General features: G+C 41.5%; 1 protein-coding gene across 1 annotated transcript in view; it reads right to left on the bottom strand.

Moving 5' to 3' along the window:
* LOC126412589 (uncharacterized) overlaps nucleotides 1-15091 on the bottom strand; it is a 236615-nt gene that overhangs the window by 11466 nt on the left and 210058 nt on the right. The window contains exon 13 of the mRNA XM_050082250.1: nucleotides 8792-9055. Within this exon, the coding sequence (XP_049938207.1) occupies nucleotides 8792-9055 (264 nt within the window). The remainder of the gene's footprint in view (nucleotides 1-8791; nucleotides 9056-15091) is intronic.

Below are 15091 nucleotides of genomic sequence, written 5' to 3'. Positions count from 1 at the left end.
AAGAGCCGACAAAGGCGAGAACTGTCTCACAATCAGCTTAACAACTCACGCATGTAAGCTACTGACAAGATTGATGCACAGAAGAATGGCAAACAATGCTGCGGATCTCTTTAGATGACGTCAGAAATGTGCCAAGACTGAAAGAAATAAAATGCAAGGCTGAATCTGTCTCCTCTACTGTTGAACGTGTATGCCGAAGAACAATGAAGAAATAAAAGAAGTAATCAGATGTAAGTTCAAAGTGCAATTATAACAATATCAATAATAAGATTCGCTGATGACACTGCTATTGTATGTGATATGCGGAAGGAAAGTGGGACCTGTTCCGTGGAATGTACAATATCCTGAACAAAGGATATCGTTTGATAGTAGACCAAAGAGATAGTAGCAGAAGTGAAATTATCGAAAGGCTTAAGATCTTAGGACCGTGCGCCAAACGAAGTGATAGAATTATTTTGAAGGTGGTTCGATGAATCCTCTGCCAGACAATTAAATGTGATTTGTAGGGTATCCATGTAGACGTAAAAGTAGATGAAGGAATTCTGTCATGAAGGGAGTAAAATAACTCATGACGAACAAAACAAATAGGGCAAAAAAATTGCTCTGAGCACTATGGGACTTAACAGCGGATGTCATCAGTCCCCTAGAACTTAGAACTACTTAAACCTAAGGACATCACACACATCCTTGCCCGAGGCAGGATTCGAACCTGCGACCGTAGCTGTCGCGCGGTTCCAGACTTAAGCTCCTAGAACCGCTCGGCCACTCCGGCCGGCACAAATAGGTCATAAGAAGCAAGCTAGCTCAGGCAGAGTTCATTCTCTGTGAAACATTCATCTAATATCAGTTACAAGCCTTATATATGAAAAAAGGAAACTTCTAAGAATGTATGTGTCAGGCATAACATTGTGTGGAAGTGAGTCAAGGGCAGTAAGAAAACTGGAGAAAGTAAGAATCGAAGCGTTTTCCATGAGACGTTGCAGAATAATGTTACAAATTAAACTAGCTTATAAAAATGGGGGTGCATTCTGTAAAATTGGAGAGCAAAAGAGTCCAGAACATGATAATTAGATTACGGACCAAGACGTCTGACAGTATCAGGCATCAGGAGCTATGGAGAGTAACATTTGTAGGAGGACAGTGAATTTGGAAGATATACAAGGCGTAACTCAGATCCGAGAAGAGGTGTAATTTTGAGATAAGGAGGTAAGTGTAGGATTTGAAAACATGTTATCAAACCAGGAGGTGAGTACACCTGCCCATACGTTGTGAACAAGCAAGTTCGTCGGATAGCTATCGGCGAGAGCAAGATTATATCCACTACTTTTCTCGATCTTCGTTACTAAGTCAAGACGTGACCTTCTGTCTGGGTATATCGCAGTAGTTCTGCATAACAAGCTACTAAAAGTTGTGATAACTTAAAATTATTAAATGGCTGCAAAGATGGTTCAGAAACATGTAAACGTAATTCATCTTGAGTCTGAACGTCGCCTGTTCTACAGTTTCCACAAAAATCGATGTTTTAACGAGTTTCTCCTTAGCTAAAGTTAAAAATTTTAATAGCATATGTGTTTTGGTATAAAAACATTGTGTAGAAGTTTGTGTGTCGACGCTTTACCGAAATAACACATGACTGCAGTTTGAAGCTGCAGAGTTAAAATCGCAATAGATATATCTGAGCACAAAAATATCGTACGGACGTTTCAATAGCTTCGTGTTCAATAATTTCAAAGTTATTTGAAAAACTATCGATTTTGGTAGAAAATGACGTAAGGCGTAACAGTGTCGCTACTCTTTAGAAGTAAGTTATGCTCTAGCTAGAACAGCGCAATATATTGCCTGTAAAATGGTAAACATGTACTCAGTTTCAAGGAAGTTTACATGTTAATATTACAGCGACGACAGAAAACGCAGTTCAGACGACAGAGGCCACGCAAAGCTCTATTGAAAATATTGCACGGGCTGTATTCATTGAAATAAGAAAAGCATAAAAATTGTAGGATGTAAGGTCCACCAGTTATTTGGCGGACCTTACATCCTACAATTTTAACTACAAACACGGTAAACACAAAGAGCTTCATATCCAAATGAAATCAAAACATAAATATCACGTTATTTAAACATTTATCTACCGTAGAAAAAATATACAGGAAACAGGCATAGTCCGAGTTGAGAGAGTCACTGGAAATTGAATGCAGCGAGAAGGATACTTTCGAAGCGCATAATTAAGTATACTACAGGTCCAAGTCACAGCTGCAAAATACTAACACGAATTCTTTACAGACGAATGGAAAAACTAGTAGAAGCCAACCTCGGGGAAGATCAGTTTGGATTCCGTAGAAACACTGGAACACGTGAGACAATACTGACCTTACGACTTATCTTAGAAGAAAGATTAAGGAAAGGCAAACCTACGTTTCTAGCATTTGTAGACTTAGAGAAAGCTTTTGACAGTGTTGACTGGAATACTCTCTTTCAAATTCTAAAGGTGGCAGGGGTAAAATACAGGGAGCGAAAGGCTATTTACAATTTGTACAGAAACCAGATGGCAGTTATAAGAGTCGAGGGACATGAAAGGGAAGCAGTGGTTGGGAAGGGAGTAAGACAGGGTTGTAGCCTCTCCCCGATGTTGTTCAATCTGTATATTGAGCAAGCAGTAAAGGAAACAAAAGAAAAAGTCGGAGTAGGTATTAAAATTCATGGAGAAGAAATAAAAACTTTGAGGTTCGCCGATGACATTGTAATTCTGTCAGAGACAGCAAAGGACTTGGAAGAGCAGTTGAATGGAATGGACAGTGTCTTGAAAGGAGGATATAAGATGAACATCAACAAAAGCAAAACAAGGATAACGGAATGTAGTCTAATTAAGTCGGGTGATGCTGAGGGAATTAGATTAGGAAATGAGGCACTTAGAGTAGTAAAGGAGTTTTGCTATTTGGGGAGCAAAATAACTGATGATGGTCGAAGTAGAGAGGATATAAAATGTAGGCTGCCAATGGCAAGGAAAGCGTTTCTGAAGAAGAGAAATTTGTTAACATCCAGTATTGATTTAAATGTCAGGAAGTCATTTCTGAAAGTATTTGTATGGAGTGTAGCCATGTATGGAAGTGAAACGTGGACGATAAATAGTTTGGACAAGAAGAGAATAGAAGCTTTCGAAATGTGGTGCTACAGAAGAATGCTGAAGATTAGATGGGTAGATCATATAACTAATGAGGAGGTGCTGAATAGAATTGGGGAGAAGAGAAGTTTGTGGCACAACTTGACCAGAAGAAGGGATCGGTTGGTAGGGCATGTTCTGAGACATCAAGGGATCACCAATTTAGTATTGGAGGGCAGCGTGGAGGGTAAAAATCGTAGAGGGAGACCAAGAGATGAATACACTAAGCAGATTCAGAAGGATGTAGGTTGCAGTAGGTACTGGGAGATGAAAAAGCTTGCACAGGATAGAGTAGCATGGAGAGCTGCATCAAATCAGTCTCAGGACTGAAGACCATAACAACAACAAAACAGGTCCAAGAGTGACCGTTTCGTTTGCTATTCGCACTGAGAAGTATCAGAAACGAGAATATCCAGGAACCCAACATCAGTACTTGGGGTTCACGAAGAAGATGAAAATGAGGACTTCTGCTACTTAGATAGCAAACCAACCCATGACGGACTGAGCAAGGAGGGCACAGAAAACAGACTACCACAAACTACTAATACAATCCTGACCAAGAGAAGTCCAGTAGTGTAAAATGTAGGGCATAATTTGAGGAAGAAACTGTTGGGAATGTACGTTTGGAGCACAGCATTTTATAATAGTGAAACACGGGCTGTGAGGAAAGAGGAACAGAAGAGAGCCAAAGCATTTTAGATTTCGTGCTAGAGACGATTGTTGAAAGTTAGGTGGACTAATGATATAAGGAATGAGCGGGTGCTCCGTAGAATCGGTGAAGAAAGGCGAAGAAGAAGGTACATGGTGGGCTTCCGTTAAGTCATCAGTGAATGACCTCCACCATACTAGAAGGTGCTGTGGAAGGTAAGAACTGTAGCAGAAGATAGAGATAGGAATACATTCTGAACATAATGAGGATGTAGCTTGCAAGTGCTACTTTGAGACGGAAAGGTTGGCACAGGTCAGGAATTCGTGGCGGGCCACACCAAACCAGTCAGAAAACTGATGATTCAATAAATAAATAAGAATAAAAAAGAGAGGGGCTGTGGTCATACTTGATTCGTACTGTATTACACCGAAATTTCGTGTTAGCATTAGTCAGTTATTTGCATTATCTGTTCCTGTTTAGTGATTGTTTGTGTGCTGCTCGTATTCAAACAGCGCGTGGCGAGTGGAATATTGAAATTTGTACTTTAAGGCGAGCTAAGCTATCTATGTTCGGTCGAGTCGATGTTTGATAGAGGCAGAGTTTGTAGAAATGTGGAAGCCACTTTGATTGTGAACTGTTCTAGGTACAGGAGAAAGAGTACACTGTTACCGAAATATTAGAATTTTGAGCGCGTGGTCATCATCATTTAACAGTTCCAGTTCCCCGGATACTGGTAATGAGCTTCTTCCACTGTAGAAATTCAAATTTCAACAATGTAAGAAAAACGATTGCTGGATCGTAATCTACGGACTTCCTTCACGAGTTTCCGTATTGTGACGTCATCGGTGTCTACCAAGTTACCACAGGCTAAATGGTGTACATCAACGCTACGTTTCGACAGCGTGCTAACATTGATTTCGAAATTCGCCTCACATTTCAAAGTGCGTATGCTCTGCGTGGGAGCTAGCAGCCTTAGGAGATAGGTGAAGTGTTTCAAAAAGGGGAAAACGAGAATTCAAGATGAGTCTCTCAGCTGTCGCCTGCGAACTGCCTCCACGGAATGCAACAAGGAGATAGCTTGCGTTGAGCTCGTTATAAAATGGCTCTGAGCACCACGGGACTTAGCATCTGAGGTCATCAGTTCCCTAGAACTTAGAACTACTTAAACCTAACTGACCTAAGGACATCACACGCATCCATTCCCGAGGCAGGATTCGAACCTGCGACCGTAGTGGTCGCGCAGTTCCGGACTGTAGCGCCTAGAACCGCTCGGCCGAGCTCGTTAGAGAAGACAGGTGTGTTACAGCTAATGAAACCGCTGCTAGGTTTGCGGTAGGGCACAGTGCAGCGCAAGAAATGACTCAAAGTCTGTTGTGTCTCATGTTTGTTGACGGAAGGCCATAAACTTCAGAGAAGAACATCCAGCCAAAACCTTCTTCACAGACTGCAAAATGAAGGTACTGATTTTTTTGACGAGTATTGTGGCAAAAATAAAGGAATCGAACCACCCGAGCCATATTATCAAAAAGATATTTATTTCAAACAACTACTTTCAGCGCTACACTTCCCCAATCTTCAGGTCCACTGTAAACCAGAAGAGTACTTTCACTCGGCCTGTGTATCGTAGAATCCAAATAACACTTCTTGTCGTGTGCTGCACACATCAGCAGCGTACACTCCACAACGTGTTGTCGCCATTGTGCTGACCTGTTTTCGAGTGTTATGGCATCATGAGGTATAAAGGTGGTGCAGTGAAATTTTGTACGATCAAATATGGTAAACTAGTGCTTCTGCAGAGCAACTCCTTTTCCAGGGATGAAAAATGTTAATGTTACATTTAGGAATAAAAGGAGGGGAAGGATTTCAGCGCAAATGCGATGACAGATTATCTAAGATAAAATATGTAAATAATAAACTAGTGCACTATATACAATAAATCAATGCAAATATCTGTAGACTAAGATGATGTACTTGGTTTCTCTAAAAAAGACAAGTGTTAAGAGATTAAAAATTATTGTTCACCTCTTTCAGTACGACCGTAGTACTTATGGAGAGTTGGAAATATGGAAAAGTGAAGTACAGACTAGAGCATCGATTCCCAACCTGGGGGTAACTACCCCCTGAGGAATAAAATGGAATATTCCGAGGAGGAAAAACTAAACGATTCGATTCCTTTCCAGTCACGGAACTAAGTTATTTTCAAAAGATCTTTACTATTATTATATTTTGTAAGATTCTATTAATAATTATATCAGTTGTCAATAATATCTTTTTTCTCATTTAGTAACATTAATGCGGTGTTCCTCAAATAGTCCACCCACAACACACACTGTTGAGCTCTATCGCGGAAATCGCTGATGATAAAAGTGAGACGTATAGCTCAAAAATGCTAAATATCTCGAGAACATGTCTTTTCCATGTTGATCACAGTACCTACAGTAGTTCACAAATTGCTTCATTTCTAGCTTCGAAACAGATAAACGAATTAATTGGCAACACGACACAGCAGCAACTTCATGAATGCCACTGTAATGCCATACACAGAATTATTATTGTTGTTCTTGTTATTGTTGTTGTGGTCTTCAGTCCAGAGACTGATTTGATGCAGCTCTCCATGCTACTCTGTGCAAGCTTCGTGATCTCCCAGTAACTACTGCAACCTACATTCTTCTGAATCTGTTTAGTGTATTCATCTCTTGGTCTCTATCTACGATTTTTACCCTTCACGCTGCCCTCCAAAACTAAATTGGTGATTCCTTGGTGCCTCAGAATGTGCCCTACCAACCGATCCCTTCTTGTAGGCAAGTTGTGCCACAAATTTCTCTTCTCTCCAATTCTATTCAATACCTCATCATTAGTTATGTGATCTACCCATCTAATCTTCAGCATTCTTCTGTAGCACCACAGAATTATTATTATTATTATTTCTTTCCTTCATCAGACGTTATGTCTGGTTAAAAATGGAAAGTGACGCGGACCTTGATCAAGCGTGACTTCCTTTTAACTGTACGGTATGTGTTACATTGCATTTAGGAACTTTCGGGTAATTGAACATGTTTCAATAATTACAGATTTCTGTAGTTGTATATATACGTTTGGATGTAGCTGTATTTCGTTGATGTACTGGTGGATATTGTGTGGTATGACTCCTGTAGTTGATAGTATAATTGGTATAATGTCAACTTTATCCTGATACCACCATGTCCTTGACTTCCTCTGCCAGTTGGATGTATTTTTCAATTTTTTCTCCTGTTTTCTTCTGTATATTTGTTGTATTGGGTATGGATATTTCGATTAGTTCTGTTAATTTCTTCTTTTTATTGGTGAGTATGATGTCAGGTTTGTTACGTGGTGTTGTTTTATCTGTTATAATGGTTCTGTTCCAGTATAATTTGTGTTCATCATTCTCCAGTACATTTTGTGGTGCATACTTGTAAGTGGGAACGTGTTGTTTTCTTAGTTTATGTTGTGTGTCAAGTTGTTGATGTATTATTTTTGCGACATTGTCATGTGTTCTGGTGTATTCTGTATTTGCTAGTATTCTACATCCGCTTGTGATGTGATCTACTGTTTCTATTTGTTGTTTGCAAAGGCTGCATTTATCTGTTGTGGTATTGGGATCTTTAATAATATGCTTTCTGTAATGTCTGGTGTTTATTGTTTGATCCTGTACTGCAAGCATGAATCCCTCCGTCTCACTGTATATATTGCCTTTTCTTAGTCATGTGTTGGGTGCGTCTTGATCGATATGTGGCTGTGTTAGATGATACGGGTGCTTGCCATGTAGTGTTTTCTTTTTCCAATTTACTTTCTTTGTAGCTGTTGATGTTATGTGATCTAAACGGTTGTAGAAGTGGTCATGAAATTACAATGGTGTAGCCGATGTATTTATATGAGTGATTGCTTTGTGTATTTTGCTAGTTTCTGCTTGTTCTATAAAGAATTTTCTTAAATTGTCTACCTGTCCATAACGTAGGTTTTTATGTCGATAAATCCCCTTCCTCCTTCCTTTCTGCTTAATGTGAATCGTTCTGTTGCTGAATGTATGTGATGTATTCTATATTTGTGACATTGTGATCGTGTAAGTGTATTGAGTGCTTCTAGTTCTCTGTTACTCCATTTCACTACTCAAAATGAATAGATCAATTTTGGTATAGCACAAGTATTTATAGCTTTTGTCTTATTTCTTGCTGTCAATTATGTTTTCAGTATTTTTGTTAGTCTTTGTCTATATTTTTCTATTAGTTCTTCTTTAATATTTGTATTATCTATTCCTAATTTTTGCCTGTATCATAGATATTTATAAACAACTGTTTTTTCCATCGCTTCTATGCAGTCGCTGTGGTTATCCAATAAGTAATCTTCTTGTTTAGTGTGTTTTCCCCTTGATTATGCTATTTTTCTTACGTTTGTCTGCTCCGAAAGCCATATTTATATCGTTGCTGAATACTTTTGTTATCTTCAGTAATTGGTTGAGTTGTTGATTTGTTGCTGCTGCTGTATTATTATTATTATTATTAGTAGTAGTAGCAGTAGTAGTAGTAGTATTACTATTAATGACCGTGGCTGTGGTCAGACACAAAGCATTAACAGCCTGAAATCTTCCAATTTCTGCCCGTTCAGAAGTGCAGCAATCAAGTGATTTACAAACAGCAAGTACACTGTACACATTATAACTTGGTTGACTTTAAATGCCGCTGCAGTGTGCAGGTCAAGCAAGTACCGCAATGGAGAGGAGTAATGGCGGGGAACCACGTTTATAACAACTGTCTACTCTCATTGTGGATAGTTAGCTTTCTTATCTGAGAAGGAGTTGTGGGTAGCACTTGCGACGCACCACGAATTCCTTCGTCACACACACACACACACATACACACACACACACACACACATACACACACACTAAATATCACTCATGTTCCATCATCCAACCGCCCGCCACGCCCCTCCCTATTGTGGGAAGCGCGGTCAGCCAGACTCACCCACGCAGCGACGCTGGCCGGCTCCGTAGGGCATGTAGACGCCCGGGTGTCGCCCCGCGCTGTTCTCCGGGCTCCAGCGCTCCGGGATGAACCGCAGAGGCTCCGGGAAGTGTCGCGGGTCCCTCTGGAGCGAGAAGAGCGGCGCAACGACGTGGGTGCCCGCCTCCACCACGACGCTGGAGCCTCCAGGGCCGCTGAGGCGGTGCGTCTGCGTGCACTCCTCCAGGTACGCGCCGGCCATCACCGGGTACAGCCGCAGCGTCTCTGCAGGAAACGCCTGCTGTCAGCTCCCCTCCTCAGGATAGGCGCTCGAACCCGCCTCCCTGACCTAAACCGCTAACGCGCGCCTGTATATTATTTTCCGACTCACAGGCTGCCAGATCGAGTGGTGTTTGCTGAGGGTATCGACTACGCTAGTATGTGAGTGGTAGGGGGAGTAAACGTCTTGGTACTCATGTACAGGCTGACAATTATTGAACAACATGAAAAAAAATCGGCATGTTTGAACGGTCTGCGTGAGGACGTTCAAACTGGACGGTTGGCGGCGCGGCGTGATGAGAATTAGTATGCGCATGCGTGGTTTTTTTTTAGCGACGAAGCCTTAGCTTTGGATGAGGTTGCTCAGAACAGCCATTCCGGAGGTCATCGGCATCAGTGATGTTTTGCCACAGCGAAACTGGCTCATTTTGGGCACTGAGAATCCGCATTCCACGATCGAGTTGTCTCGTCACCCTCAACGGGTGACTGAATAGTGTGAAACGTCCAGTCATAGATTAATCGTTGCAATATTCCTTGAAGGCACGATGGCTACTATACGGTACGTAAGGGTTTGGAAGATGATTTCATCCTCATTATCCAAAGTGTCTCTGATTTCAACAAAATGTGGTTCATGCAAGACTGAGCTCGACCCCATCGAAGGAGGGGAGTGTCTGATGTCCTGGAGGAACAATTTGAGGACCGCGTTCTGGAGGATACCTAGAGGCCAGTGGTATGGGCCTCGATTGCCCGCCATATTCTCCGGAGGTGAACACATGCGACTGTATTTTGTGGGGCTATGTTAAAGACAAGGTGTACAGCAATAACCTCAAAACCATTGATGAGCTGAAAACAGCCACTCAGGTGGCATTCGACACGAGCGGCTCATGCAGAATTTCGCTAGTCGTTTGCGCTACATCGTCCACAATCCAGTGACGTTTACATTTTGAATAAACCGTGTGCACGCCGTAGTTTGTAATTGATTTAGGTTTTTTCATATAATTCAATAATTGCGACCCCATCAAAACGTAAGCTTCTGTCACCAAAAGTGCGAGGGGCGCTCGATAAATAATGCAACACTTCTTTTTTCTGAAAGCAGGTTCAATTTATTCAGGTTTCCAATACAGCACATTATTCTCCAGTCTTTTACCTTCAAAACCCAATTTTTCAACATAATCTTCGTTCAATGTGGCGCCCTTACGGTCGTCTTACTGGGAGGGTGTGCATGCACGCATGGTGTTACTTGTCTGTCTGCCCCCGGTAGCTGAGTCGCCAGCGCAACAGAACGTCAATCCTAAGAGCCCGAGTTCGATTCCTGGCTGGGTCGAAGATGTTCTCCTCTCAAGGACTGGGTGCTGTGTTGTCCTCATCATCATCATCATTTAATCCCCATCGACTCGCAAGTCACCGAAGTGGCGTCAAATCGGGAGTCTTGCACCCGGCGAACAGTCTACCCGACAGGGGGGCCCTGGTCACACGACATAATCACCACTTTTCTGGTCGACGTCGGAGCCAACGGGTTACTTCTTCAATAAACTCCCAATCATTGACGTACTGCTTTCCTCAGAGTGCGCCCTTCATTGGGCCAAACAGATGGAAATCGGAAGGTGCGAGTTCTGGACTGTAGAGTGGATGAGGAAGATCAGTCCAAAGACGTTTTGAGAGCTAGTCTCGGTCGCACAGACTCGTGTGAGGCCTTGCTTTGTTATGGAGATGAAGAAGTCGTTCGAATTTTTGCGGCCGCAAAACACGCTGAAGTCGTTCCTTCAGTTTAATAAGGGTCGAACGATACCCTTCCGGGCTGACCGCCGCAGCCTGAAGGTAGACATCAAACAGAATAACTCCCTCAGAGTCTCACAAGGCCGTCGCCATGACTCTACCGGCCGAGGCTGCGGCTCTGAACACTTTCTTCGGAGGACAGGTGATGTGGAGCTACTCCGTGGATTGGCGAAGTGGTGAACGCATGTGTCATCGTCTGTGACACTGTTATGCAAAATATTGTGACCATCTGTCTCGCAACGCCCAAGCAATTACCCACATATGGTCCTCCGTTGTTCTTTATCGTCTTTTATTAAGCCGCGAGGAACCCAGCCGGCATAAATCTTCGATTACCCCAACTGGTAGACGACTTTGTCGGCACTACCAACAGGGACGTCCATTTGCGATCCTATGGTCACACCGGTTGAGAGTGTCCGCGCGTTCCAGAACTGCAGGAGTCACTGTTGTTTGCGGCAGGCTCGAGATCTGACAGGTTTGCGCCACCTTGTTGCGATGATGGCAGACGCCTCGCCCAACGACTCACCGTGCTTTTATTCACTGCCAGGTCCTCCCAAGACGTTCCACAAGCGTCTATGAATATCTGAGATGGCCTGGTTTTCCACCAAAAGAAACTCAATGACAGGCCTTCAACCGACTTAAATTAAAATTTGAAGATTGATTTGTTTAAAAACTAAATTTTGAAAGTTTGTTCTATTTGAAATTCTTGTTATCCAGGCCTTAAACCCTGAGTTGTTCAGTGTCCAGTGTGTGGCCTTCAGCCGCGCTTTTACGTGAAACATTTTTAAGATAATGCCTTCAACAGTCTTAAATTACAATTTGAAGATTCATTTGTTTAAAACGATTTTTTTTTTAAATTTGCTGTATCTGAAATTCTTGTTATCCAGGCCCTGAGCCCTGAGTTGTTCAATGTGTTGTGTGAAACATTTTTTAAGTAAGGCCTTCAGCTGCTTGTATTCTTTGAAGCAATTTTCTTATAACTTGTGTTCAGTCCTTCAGCCGTTCTTGTATTTGATGTGGTTTTGGGCCTTCAGCCCAGGATATATCTCAATTTTTCTTAAGTAGGCCTTCAGCCATATTGTTTTATTTTGATCCTTTTAAGGCAATGTGTAATTAAATGGTTCTTAGGAAAATAAAAGTTTTGTGTTTTGTGCAACTGACAGTAACTGATTATGGCCGCCTCCACAACCATAGCCTGATCCGCTCTATCCTGCGTAACCAGATTTCTAGGATGTTTGGATAAAACATAAACGACCCTTGAAAGAGCACCCAAATTCTGTTACCCATCTTGTAAGTTTTATCCGTCCTGTTTTATGTTCTTTCTAATGAAATAGTAATTACCTTGTTAAAGCCACTCTAGTTCTCAATAGTTATCTGGTCCTCAATTTGCATTAGTAATAATAATAATTTGTGACCCAATAAATTTAAAAATGTTTTAAATGAACAATGTTCAATTTCCCGCTCCCCCTCCGTGGCCCAGTCATTCCTAATGTGTGAAGCCGAGCACACGCATTGTTACCGTAGTGCCACACTACATACGCTGCCTCTTCTGATAAAGTCACCATGCCGCTATCGCTGGTTCATGCGATACCCTCTCTCACTGCAGCCCATTTTACACAAGATTCTCAAGCGGCGGCCCTGACGTAGTGTCATCCAGCTCCGTGTACTGGCCGGTTTTTGCACTGGTTTATATAACACCCCATTTCATTTCTGGCATACGGGTCAAGTTTGGCCTCTCTAAAATTGGTTCAAATGGCTAACTATCAGGGTCTCTTTGCCGTCCGCGTCCAAAACTCGACCGTTTTGTGACTATTCAGGCCGAACATTCCTCAAATAACAATACAATCTATTGGTTTCTCTTTGGTCCATCTCAACTGGCACCTCAAAGAGCTTTCTACTAGCAGTGTACTGAGCGTGTTCATAGACATTCTTTTAGAGATCGAATGCTCGATACTGTGTATACCTTTGCAGAATATCTGCGATTTCAAATATGGGAGAGAGTCAGTACTGAAAATTGTCACTTTGGCAAACCACTTACATGTTTTACAAATATATTACAACAAGATCAATATAAGATTAATTTTTGTAATAATTCTGCCCTTCCATTATTATTGGACCTATAATTATCGTTGTCTTCTGGTAGTAAACTGCGCAAGAAACGTAAAATCACCTAATTATCTGAGATGCTGTGTGGGAATAGTCTGCATAGGAGCAGTGAACCAATGCCAAAGCACATACATACATATCCAGTGATCTGCGGCTCTGCACACTACACGCTGTTTCAACTGCCTTCAGTCCTCAGATCTGCCAGGTAATTCACCAGGTCGTCCATACAGTGCTGTCTTGGTCTTCCTGATGTTTGGTTCCCTTCAAGTGCCTTGTTCACCTTTCTTCTGGAGTACGGTCTACATGTCCTGCCCACCGGATTCTTATGCTCTTCGTCTACTGTAGGACTGTTGGTTGTTGCACCAAGAGGGTAAATTCCTCTTTGTTGCTCCTCCTTCATTCTCCTTTGTCTAAGATCGATTATTTATTTATTGTTCCGTGGGCCCAAATTAAGGAGAAGTCTCCATGGTCATGGAACGAGTCAATACATGAAATTATAACACGATAGCAGAAACAGATAAAATGAAATACAACAAACGTATTCAGGCGACAATTCGTAAGTTTAAATAAACAAAATTAAAAATGTAACACTGGAATTTGCTTAATTTTTCAGCTCTTCCAGGAGCTCCTCGACAGAATAGAAGGAGTGAGCCATGAGGAATCTCTTCAGTTTAGACTTAAAAGCGTTTGGGCTACTGCTAAGGTTTTTGAGTTCTTGTGGTAGCTTATTGAAAATGGATGCAGCAAAACAGTACACTCCTTTCTGCAAAAGAGTCAAGGAGGTGCATTCCACATGCAGATTTGATTTCTGCCTAGTATTAACTGAGTGAAAGCTGCTAACTCCTGGGAATAAGCTAATACTGCTAACAACAAACGACATTAAAGAAAATGTATACTGTGAGGGCAATGTCAGAATTCCCAGACTATTGAATAGGGGTCGACTAGAGGTTCTCTAACTTACACCACATATAGCTCGAACAGCCCGTTTTTGACCCAAAAACACCCTTTTTGAATCAGAAGAATTACCCCAAAAAATAATACCATATGACATAAGCGTATGAAAATATGTGAGGTAGACTACTTTTCGTGTTAAACTGTCACTTATTTCAGATACCGTTCTAATGGTAAATAAAAGCAACATTTAGTTTCTGAACAAGATCCTGAACATGGGCTTTCCACTACAGCTTACTATCTATCCGAACGCCTAGGAACTTGAACTGTTCCATCTCGCTTATAATATGCCCATTCTGTCTGATCAAAAATCTGGTCTTGTTGAATTGTGAGTTAGAAAGTGTAAAAACTGAGTCTTACTGTGATTTAGCATCAAATTATTTTCCACAAGCCACAAACTTATTTCATGAACTGCATTATTTGGTAATGTTTCAATATTACACACAAGATCCTTCACTACCAAGCTGGTGTCATCAGCAAACGGAAATATTTTTGAATCGCCTGTAATACTAGAAGGCATATCATTTATATAAATAAGAAACAGAAGTGGCGCCAGCACTGAACCTTGGGGAACGCCACACTTAACAGTGCCCCATTGGGACTGAAATTCACTGCCACTCTCAATATTGCGGAGAATTACCTTCTGCTTTCTGTTCTTAAAGTAAGAGGCGAACCAATTGTAAGCTACTCCCCTTACTCCATAATGGTCCAACTTCTGCAGCAATATTTTGCCTTTAACACAGTCAAAAGCCTTCGTTAAATCAAAGAAAACACCTAGCGTTCGCAACCTTTCATTTAATCCGTCAAAAATGTCACAGACATAAGAGAATATAGCATTTTCAGTTGTTAAACCATTTCTAAAACCAAACTGTACATTTGACAGCAAATTATGTGAATTTAAATGCTCCAGTAACCTTGTATATACAACCTTCTCGATAACTTTAGCAAACACCGATTGCATAGAAATAGGTCTATAATTGTCAACATTACCCCTGTCTCCCTTTTTATAAAGTGGCTTCGCTACCAAGTACTTTAATCGGTCAGGAAACCGACCACACCTAAAGGAAATACTTAGGAATACTTTCCTCGTTCCTCTTCTTTAAAATATTATTAGTTTTTCCTTTCCTCGTTTAGTCATGTTCTGTGTTTATGAACTGAACACGACCGCTGGGTATATGGAACTTAACATCTGAGGTCATCAGTCCTCTAGAA

The sequence above is a fragment of the Schistocerca serialis genome, chromosome 7 (assembly GCF_023864345.2).
Source record: "Schistocerca serialis cubense isolate TAMUIC-IGC-003099 chromosome 7, iqSchSeri2.2, whole genome shotgun sequence".
NCBI classification, from domain to species: Eukaryota; Metazoa; Arthropoda; class Insecta; order Orthoptera; family Acrididae; genus Schistocerca; species Schistocerca serialis.
The sequence above is the reverse complement of the archived record's forward strand: the minus strand, read 5'-3'. Positions and strand labels throughout refer to the sequence as shown.